This window comes from Asparagus officinalis, chromosome 8 (assembly GCF_001876935.1).
Source record: "Asparagus officinalis chromosome 8, Aspof.V1, whole genome shotgun sequence".
Taxonomy (NCBI): Eukaryota; Viridiplantae; Streptophyta; class Magnoliopsida; order Asparagales; family Asparagaceae; genus Asparagus; species Asparagus officinalis.
The window spans coordinates 18,225,885-18,236,097 of NC_033801.1; the positions used below are offsets into that span (position 1 = coordinate 18,225,885).

Consider the following 10,213-nt stretch of genomic DNA (forward strand, 5'->3'; position numbering starts at 1 on the left):
TACTTTGTCACCCTTAAGGTTAAGGGCGGCAGCGTAGGGAGGCGTGAATGTGCACCTTTTTCGCATTCTATATCCTCTCCTTGATATCAGGCTTCGAACTAGTGAGTAGTTACAGAACTCTAACTTACCATTTAACCTGTTGTAACCAAGGTTACAGAAAGCGCTAGGCGGGCTAGGCGTTGGACCCAATGCCTAGAGCTTAGGCGCCTAGGCGAAAGTCTAGGCGGGGGACTAGGCGTTTTCCTATTTTTTTAGTTTAATTGCACTTACTAATAGTAAATGCTAATGTCATAGAAAATTTAGGCGTTGGACTGACACCTAGACAGATTTCTTAAGTGGTGGTGAAGGTTTTGCTGAAGGTTAGGAGAGATAGAACGGGTGTTCATAGTTGGAGTTTGGAGGAGGTTGGAGGACGTGGAGACTGCAATGGAGGAAATCATGATCAATGCCTGAAGGGTGCGGTCCATATAGACAGACCATCCTCCCCTAGACACTCCCAAAATGTAGGTAGACAGCTTAGATACCGCCTAGACGATAGGCGCTAGGTAGGCGGCTAAGGTATCACGTAGGCCTAGAGGTATGCCTAGACGGGCTAGACGGAGGCTTTTTAAAACATTGGTTGTAACATAAGCAAAGAAGTTAGTCAGAAGATGCTAAGTTTTCCTTGATTTTAGAAATTGATGCTAGTTTGTAATTTTATTGTTTCAGAAGATAGTTTGTAATTTTATTGTTTCAGTAGATATTTAATGTTGCTCATGAGTTATGGTTAGTTCTTTAGGTTAATTAGTTATGAACACAAGCCCCTAGTTTTTGTATATATTTAGAAATTTTTCCTATTTTTCCTATGTTGTTTTTCTTGAAAAGTGGCCTTAAACATTTAAAAAGTATACCTAAGTGTTAGAAATCAATTTCCACGCAACTCCACAAAATTCAATCTTGCGATGCATAATCAGATTATGCCTTATCTGCCACCAACCATTTATGCATAGTACATACGTGTTTTATAAGGCAGCAAACATTTCATTTTCCATTTCATTTTCACAGAAAATGAAGGGAGAATCATGTCCCTATCCACATATGCATATCAATGATGTTACCAGACAAGCACTAACAATATGAAATATCCAAATTTTAAATATACAATAAAATTTGAGGACATGATAGCTAAGTGCCAGGCTAAAAAAGTGAAAATACGCATCGAATGCAGACAGACAGTTGAACTGTACATGCTATACAGGTAAGGGGTTACAGTTATTCCAAAATTTCCATCTACAGTAGTTACGAAGATGCAAAAGCTATAACAACATTTTCTGCAGATGCGAAACAAATTCATGCTGCTATTTCATATTTTCAAACCATAGACTACTGTGTTCGTTCATCTTCATATGTCTACGGACAGTTCACTTTCTTCGAATCATCCAGCCCTTAGGATTTTGAAATAGCTTCCCATTTGTTTCCTCTTCCTAATATACTCAGGATCTCACACATAGTGAATGGAGAAGGAGAAAAGGGAGCCAAAAGAACACTTTATAAGATTGAAACTTTATCTTTCTCTTCAATGATCTTTGGCAGTTGGATCAACTTACGGTGCTAATGAGCCTGTTGTCTAGCCCGCTGTACATCATTATATTATTGGCCATATATCAAATTTTAGTCTCCAAATCTGATACCTTAGTGCTTTGATGCTTCCTAAAGAAGAGCCTGTTAATGAGCATGTCTTGTTGATGACTATTTGCTTCACGTAATTACTTGATTGGATGCGTCATCACTGTCATGCATCTACTGCTACCCATATTACCACGAGCATTTTCATGATAGTCAGCTACTGCAACTTTTACCCCATTATTGCTTAAATAAACCCTTAATTTTTGAAAATAAGATATGTACGATTCTCATTTCGAGGGTACCGTTCATAATGTCATATCCCTAGGCATCATAATCATCATTGAAGTCTTTCTAGTGGCAACTAGGTCAGTTACGGACTACTGCACTTGAAAAGCTTCAACAGAATTTTTTTTTTTCAAAAAAAAAAAAACATTAAGTTGTCACTTAATGTTAATCCTGCATTCTGTACAATAAGAAGATTGAGTCTAATTCACCTTAGTGTACAATGGATAATATGAACAGTACAAAAAGAATTTAGCTGTATGTTAAATGAAGCGATATAACATTACCAGGAGAACCATAAGTGTTTTCCCAAAAAACCATTGAATATCATCAAGCTGGTTGTAGTTGGAGCTCAGGGCAAGATTTGTGCAGTTCATTCATCAATTCATGACACGAAAGGCCGTCTCCTTTAGACATTTCTTTTGAGAAGGAGGGAAGGTATTTTAAGATTGTACTATCATCCCCATCAATGGTGAGACATTTCAAGATGGTCGAAACAACTTGAAAGTCAAGAGCGACATTATTAGCTGCCATATGACGAAGCAAATCAATAATTTCTCCCATTTCACCTTTCTTTCTTAATCCATGAAATAATGTATCATACGCAACTACATCTGGAGAAAAGCCACTAGTAATCATCTGCTCAAAGACTTTCTTAGCTTCCTCTAACTGCCCAGACTTTGCAAATCTATTTATCCAAGTTCCGTAGGTTATTGAGTCCGGACTCAAACCCCTTTCGAGCATATCTCCAAGCAATTCTTTCGCATGTTCAAAATTCCCAATTCTGCAAGCTCCATCAATAAGAGTGGTGAAAGTTATAACATCAGGTTTGCAATAATCACCCATTTCATGAAACAAATTCATTGCTCGATCCATCATTCTCTTTCTGCACATTGCATCCAGCAATGCATTATAGTCAAACAAGTCTACGCTAATTCCACGATGCTTCATTTCACGTAAATATCCCTCAGCCACATCAACAAGCCCCATATTGCAAAATCCATTTATAATGGTGCTATATGTAAAACTATTGGGCTCCAACCCCTTACGAATCATCTCTTTATGAAGATCCCTTGCTCTAGAGGCCTTCTGAATTTTCAAAAGGCCGCCAATCAACAAAGTGTAAGTCATCGAGTTACAATCATAGCCTCTCTTTGCCATCATCTCATACATATTCAATGCTTGGTTGATGTTTCCTCTCCTACAAAACCCATGTATAATTGTGTTAAAACTCCTTGCGTCTGGCTTACAAGTACGTCTCCCCTCAAGCATTTCCTCTAACAACTTCACTGCATCATTGATCTTCTCGGCCTCACAAAGCCCAGTAATCAAAGTATTATAAGTCACAACATCCGGTGACTTCCCCTTTTGCACCATTTTCTCCAAGAATTTAACTGCATCATCGATCAACCCTTCTTTACACAACTGATTAATTAAGACATTATAAGTCGTCGTGTTCGGCTCCTCCCCCTTCTCCACCATCAGACCCAACATCCTCATCGCCTGCTTCCCCTTCCCATCTTTACACAACGCATCAATCAAACTCGTATAAATAAAAACATCCGGTTTAATCCCTTTCTCGGCCATCTCACTCAACAATCCAGTGGCCTCCTTCCACCTCCCAGCTTTACAAAACCCATGAATCAACGCACTGAAAGTAACCACATTCGGCGAAACTCCCCTCGAACCCATCTCACCAAACAACTCCAATCCCTTATCAACAAGACCCATGTCGCAAAACCCGCTGATAACCACAGTGTAAACCACCACATCAGGCTCCGTCCCTCTCTCACGCATTTCATCAAACAAGTTGAGGGCTTTCTCGACTCTTCCGTTCTTGCAAAGGAAGCCCATTATAGTAGTATACGTCACGATATTCGGGGAGAATTCTTGGCCCCTCTTCTTCATCTCCTCCCAGAGCTCCACTGCCTCACGGGTCATCCTCTCCTTCAGCAGCCCTCTGATGAGGCTATTGTAAGTGCTGACGTCGGGCTTTGCCGAGGTTCTGCGAAAGAGGCGGAGAGCCCGGGGGAGGTTGCGGGAGCTTGAGAGGGATTTGATGAGGAGGTTGAGGAGGTGGGTGTTGGGGACTGGGTGGCCGAGCTTTAAGATTCGTGCGGCGTGGAGGTTTTGTGGGGAGTTTCGATTGAGACATGGGAAAAAGGTTTGATCTTTTTCAGAGGGGAGGAAGAATCGGAGGTTTTGGAGCCGGAGAAGAAGGGGAAAATTTTCTGCGGGTCAATAAATTTGCACGTTAACATATCCCGCGAAAATTATTAGGGAAAAATGCTTCCAGCCCCCAAGTGAACATGCTTCCCATCCCCAGGACTTGGTCAATGGGCGTTTTACCCCTAAAAATAAAGAATCTGTTCTCTGAGCCCCCAAAACACAAAACCCAAGACATTAAAACATGTGAAGACCATAATACCATTCTCTCTCTCTTTCTTTTTTTATTAAAATATGATGGGGATTATTTTATTATTTTTGTTTTCTCTCTCTCTTTATCATGATGTACCAAGAGGATAGTTGAAATGATTGATGAGGATTATTTTATTATTTTCGTTTTTTATTAACATTAACAATTAAACCCGTAACCTTAACAATTAAACACGTAACCTTAACAATTAAACCCGTAACCTTAACAACAAATCCGTAACCTACACAACAAACACATAACCTTAACAACAAACCCTTAATAACTAACCCGTAACCTTAACAATCAATGCATAACCTTTACAACCAACCATTATCCTTAACAACGAATATTCTAAAAATACAAAAAGAATAAAAAACAAAAATAATAAAATAATAATCCTCTTTAATCATTTCATATCATCAAAGAAACATCATGATAGAGAGAGAGAGAGAGAGTCCTCTTGGTACATCATGATAAAGAGAGAGAGAAAACAAAAATAATAAAATAATCCCCATCATATTTTAATAAAAAAAGAAAGAGAGAGAGAGAGGATTCATAACCTTAACAACAAACCCTTAACCTTAACAACCAACCCGTAACCTTAACAATCAACCCGTAACTTTAACAACCTCCCAATACAAACAACGAAAATAATAAAAAACAAAAATAATAAAATAACCCTCATCAATCATTTCAACTATCCTCTTGGTACATCATGATAAAGAGAGAGAGAAAACAAAAATAATAAAATAATCCCCATCATATTTTAATAAAAAAAGAAAAAGAGAGAGAGAGGATTCATAACCTTAACAACAAACCCTTAACCTTAACAACCAACCCGTAACCTTAACAATCAACCCGTAACTTTAACAACCTCCCAATACAAACAACGAAAATAATAAAAAACGAAAATAATAAAATAACCCTCATCAATCATTTCAACTATCCTCTTGGTACATCATGATAAACAGAGAGAGAAAATAAAAATAATAAAATAATCATCATTATATTTTAATAAAAAAAGAAAGAGAGAGAGAAGGGTATTGTGGTCTTCACATGTTTTAATGTCTTGGGTTTTGTGTTTTGGGGGCTCAGAGAACAAAATCTTTATTTTTAGGGGTAAAACACCCATTGACCAAGTCTTGGGGGTGGGAAGCACGTTCATTTGGCTTTTGGGGGCTGGAAGCATTTTTCCCAAATTATTATTCATTAGAGGAGAGGACCCTAAGGGCCTGTTTGGATTCCGTAGGGGTGAAGGGAAGTTAAGGGAAACTGAGTGAAGGGAAGGGAAGGGAAGGGAAGGGAAGGGAAGAGAATTCCCTTCCCCTTGGTTACACCCCAATTTGGGGGTAACAATTTTTATACTATTAGGGGGTGAACCAAGGTGAATGGAGGTGAATTAACTTCACCTCCTAAGGGCCTGTTTGGATTCGTAGAGGGTGAAGGGAAGTTAAGGGAAACTAAGTGAAGGGAAGGGAAGGGAAAGGAAGGGAAGGGAAGGGAATTCCCTTCCCCTTGGTTACACCCCAATTTGGGGGTAATAATTTTTATACTATTAGGGGGTGAACCAAGGTGAATGGGGGTGAATTAACTTCACCTCCTAAGTGTTCCCAAACAAGGTGAATGGAGGTGAATGATTCCCCTAACTTCCCTTCACCCTCATTCCCCTCAATCCAAACAAGCCCCAAACAAGGTGAATGGAGGTGAATGGTTCCCCTAACTTCCCTTCACCCTAATTTCCCTCAATCCAAACAAGCCCTAAACCATTTCCTTTTTTCTTTTTTTTTTGCTCAGTTTAGAAATTTCCCCCCTTTCCATTTCAGTTCTTTAATTTCTAAGGATTTTTTTAGATATTAGCCATTTATATTCTCAATAGTTTGTATTAGGCTCTTAAATCTCCATATTTTGATATTAGTTCCTCAAGTTGCTATGATGTGTTAATATGAGTGGCTCATATCAACACATCATGTAGGCTATTTGAGGGTCTAATATCATAATACAAACCTAACAATAGGAGCTCATATCAATATATCACAGCTATTTGAGAGGCTAGTACAAAATATAAAGATTTAAGGGGCTATATATCAAATTACTTATAATTTAAGGGGTTAGTATCTAGAAAACCGTTAATTTTGTTGTTGTGGATGATTTTTGTTTTGGTTTTTAATATATTAGTCCATTAAATTATAGGTATTTCGATATTAGTTAACCAAATCTTTATATTTTAATACTAGTCTTTCAAATCTTCATCTTTTGATATAAGTGCTCTAACTAAGCTGCTCCTAGTCCATGTATCAGTTTAACATCAAAACCTTGATTCGATTTAGATTTCTAATAAATAAGTAATTATCTTATTATCCCTCCCTCCTCTATCGCCTGCATCTCTCCATTAGCATTCCATCCTTTGCATGATCGTAGTGAAGACACTGGAGCGGGCGCACTGAAGGAGAGAAAAGGGACGGTGGTGGTTGTTAAGGGTAGAGGGAAGAGATATGAAATTAGAGGAAGAGAGCGATCTAACTATCTATTTAAGAAAAAAGTCAAAAAAAAAGAATATTCCTTATTTATTTTAGCGCTAACTAACTAGAAAGGCTAATATTAAAATACGTACAATTTAAGAGACTAATATAATCCTTTTCGTTTTGTGTCAAATTTTAGAAGTCCCCAAACTTTTGGGGCATTCGCCATGAAGCGCCTCTGAATTTTTATTCCACTAAAACCTTGAGTTTGGGAATATCTCTCAAAAGCCCTGTAAACTTCAAAATTTTCTCATTAGACCCAGTAAAGACCCTAACTGTGTTAGGCGTCACTGGTCACTATTTTGATTTTCATGGGTTGCTGTTCCGTTATTATTATTAGGAGGTTTTGAGAGAAAATTGAAAATTTAGAGTGGTTTGCTAGACGACCCCAAGTCAGGGGGGTTTAGTGAAATAAAATAAGTTCAGCTAGTTGTGGTGGCATCGTCCCAAAGTTTTGGGTTTTTTTTTGAAATTTACCATTTTATTTTCCAGTTTGAAATTGAGAATTTATATCCGTTATTTCCGATACTTTTACACGTCGCTAGAAAAATGCCGATCCAGTAAAGCCCCAAAATTAAAATCGCCTGCTCGATCCCGTCACCGTACGTGATCTCACCGCTCAGTGAGAAACACGAGATCGATGAACAAGTCAAATTGCAGTAATTAGGGCGCCAATTTTGGTACGTGCTTCAACTATTTGATGTATTGCTTCAAAGAATTTATATGCATTCGTCTACATATTTTTTAAAAAAAATTGTAGAAAACGATATGCTTCCTGGGACAACGAAACCTAAAATTTGAGTAATATTGATCTTCATCGTCACAATTTTGCACATTTAAGTTCCCAAAGTTGACACGCTATAAAATTTTTACTGAAATCAGTTGAAATGATCAGTTAAATTCAAATGCACGCGTTTTTTTTGTTTAATAATCAAGATATGGTTCTGTTTACAATTATTTTCATCATCCCATACCCCCCCACCCAAAAAAAAAAAAAAAAAAAAAAAAAAACCCCCCCAAAAAAAAAAAAAAAAAAAAAAGAGACTACACACTGTAAGCTCTTATTTGCTTCTTCATGTCTGGGGTATTTCAATATTAGAACCTTGAGTCTTCAATAATTCCATATTAGTCTCTGAAATATCAATAATTGCTCATTAGTCCGTTAAAACCTAATGCTCTTGCAATATGGTCCCTGAATAACCAAAATAGGTTAGAATCCTTCAATTCTAGCCAAAATTTATCAATTTGCTCCCTTTCATTCTATCCCTACTTGAAGCTACCTCTAAGCTTTTTTAACAACTTCTCTTTTTAGCATTTTTCCACTCATCCTTCTCAACATTCTGATTTGAACTATACTCATGTTCTGCGTATGTTGTTTCTTAGTAGAGGCTGTCCTGCTCTTAGGCATCGATAATCATGGCCTATTGCTTTTGTGAGAATATGACAGTTTCTTGCCATCACGAGCGCTTTTGGAGGTTTAAGAAAATTGTTGGTAGAGACATTCTGAAGGAAATGTCAAATTTCATAGTATTACATGAGCAGTGACATTGTACTAACAGCGACAGAGTTGAATAATTGGCAGCCTAGCGAAAAATAAATGGATTTCAGTAACCATTGATCTTGCGGCAGAAAGATGATAATAGTAAAGAGAGACCAAAATTGAGTTTTATGTAGTTGTGGGATCCTTAGCAGGAGAGATGGGTGAATCTAGCATTAGGATGTGATGTCAACAGTGAGGTATTCATTTTACTGCTAACGTAGTAGTATTAGGTATTCTGCATTATCTATATTTCTCACACCCCGACAACTAGACTATATGATCACCATTGCATAAAAGTCTCTTGATGTGATGATCCTTAGAATATCATGAGAAACAAGGTCTTTCCAGGATAAGTAGCACGAAGCAAGCCATTCATTGCATCTATAGATTTATACAAGAACATAGCATGTGGAATACTCTTTGATCAACTTAGTACATAGGTAACACACAAACACAAATCTCGGTCACATAAACTGTAAAATGATTAAGCACATATAGTATCCCCTCACATTCCTTAAGCTGTGACTTGCTTCAATCGATTCTGTAATTGAACACGAGAAAGAATCAGTTAGGAAGTGCAGACACTTTACAGTAACTGTTTTTAAGAACTTGGCATCTGCCAAGAGGTTGAAGTCGAACTGTAATTGGGATTTTAAAATGGCTGAATTTCACTTAAATACCCTATAGTTTCCCCTACTTTGCACTTATATACTCTCACTTGTTTTTGGTAGCATTTATACACCCTAAAGGTTTTAAAACTGGCACTTACTTACCCTCACTTGTTTTGGCAACATCTATATACCTTAAAGTTTTTAAAACTTTCACTTAAATACTCTCAATTTTGCATAACTGATTTGAGGGTATTTAAATGCAAGTTTTAAAAATTTGAGGATATTGAAGTGCAAACTTTAGGGTGTATAAGGCTGCCAAAACAAGTGAGGGTGTATAGGTGCAAGTTTTAAAAAACGTTGCGTAAATAAGTGCTGGCAAAAGCGAGTGAGGGTATATAAGTGCAAAGTAGGGGAAACAATAGGGTATTTAAGTTATTAAGCCTTGTAAAAGGGATATACTTTATCCCACTAAGATGGAAGATAACAAATTATAATTTAGGTGTAAATAAGCACCTAGTCTATGGACCCAGAATAACTCTAGATTTGGATAATTGATGACAATAAAGTGAAAAAAACTCATTGATTTATAAGCAAGGAAGCTATTAATAGTTTGTTTAGTGTCCCAATACTTAGAGCAGTCCATGTTTGGCGACACAGTGAAAGGCAAAGTGGTGTTGCAGCTCCCTGGCAGTGCCTTTGCTGCTTCTACGTTAGGCTTGACCTTGGACACAACATTCATGATGCAACTGCATGCAGCTCTTCTGTCAGCTGTAGTTGATGCAGCAGATGCTAGTGTTGTGACCCCGTTGCAGCAAGTAGTTGATGGGCTGCCACTGTTGCTTGTTAGATAGCTGACACAGGGAATCAGGTCCTTGAGAACATCACTGCACTGGAGATCAGCCTCCGAGTTTTGGAAGAGCTGCAGTGAAAGAAGAAACAGGACAAGGATGGCGAAATATTGCTTCATGGCTACTGGCTTGTTGACTACGAAGTGCTTGTCGTGAGCTTGGTTAGTTCTACTAGTTCTCTTTCTTTTTATAGATGTTAGGATGCTTATGAGTGCAAGAAATGAGAAAGTTGATGTATTCTTCTGATTTTCTGTGTTTGCATGATTGATGCAACGGTCAAAGTCTGGTGAGAATTTTCTTCCATTGGTTTCTTCTTCTAGCATAGTTTGAGATGACTGGTTACGCATTGAACTGTTCTAGCTTGAGTGTTAATCTAATATACATCATCACAT

At 37.7% G+C, this 10,213-nt stretch overlaps 2 protein-coding genes and 1 long non-coding RNA gene across 5 annotated transcripts in view; 1 reads left to right on the plus strand and 2 right to left on the minus strand.

Annotated features, from left to right (window-relative positions):
- LOC109820943 (pentatricopeptide repeat-containing protein At4g28010-like) lies at window positions 1,235-4,207 on the minus strand. Its single transcript, XM_020387140.1, has 2 exons — window positions 4,147-4,207; window positions 1,235-4,058 (listed from the first exon to the last, which is right to left on the minus strand). The coding sequence occupies exons 1-2, from the start codon at window positions 4,205-4,207 to the stop codon at window positions 2,218-2,220; spliced, it is 1,902 nt and encodes a 633-aa protein (XP_020242729.1). The 3' UTR covers window positions 1,235-2,217.
- Window positions 7,310-10,213, plus strand: part of LOC109820243 — a 31,021-nt gene continuing 28,117 nt past the window's right edge. For 2 of the 3 annotated variants that reach the window (XR_002241783.1, XR_002241782.1), the window contains exon 1: window positions 7,310-7,502. This is a non-coding gene — a long non-coding RNA (uncharacterized LOC109820243). Of the gene's footprint in view, window positions 7,503-9,903; window positions 9,983-10,213 lie in introns of those variants that run through there. The other variant, XR_002241784.1, reaches the window with a different exon arrangement.
- On the minus strand, window positions 8,672-9,982 carry LOC109820239 (non-specific lipid-transfer protein 8-like). Its single transcript, XM_020386360.1, has 2 exons — window positions 9,603-9,982; window positions 8,672-8,903 (listed from the first exon to the last, which is right to left on the minus strand). Exons 1-2 carry the CDS (start codon window positions 9,938-9,940, stop codon window positions 8,894-8,896), a joined length of 348 nt encoding a protein of 115 aa, XP_020241949.1. The 5' UTR covers window positions 9,941-9,982; the 3' UTR covers window positions 8,672-8,893.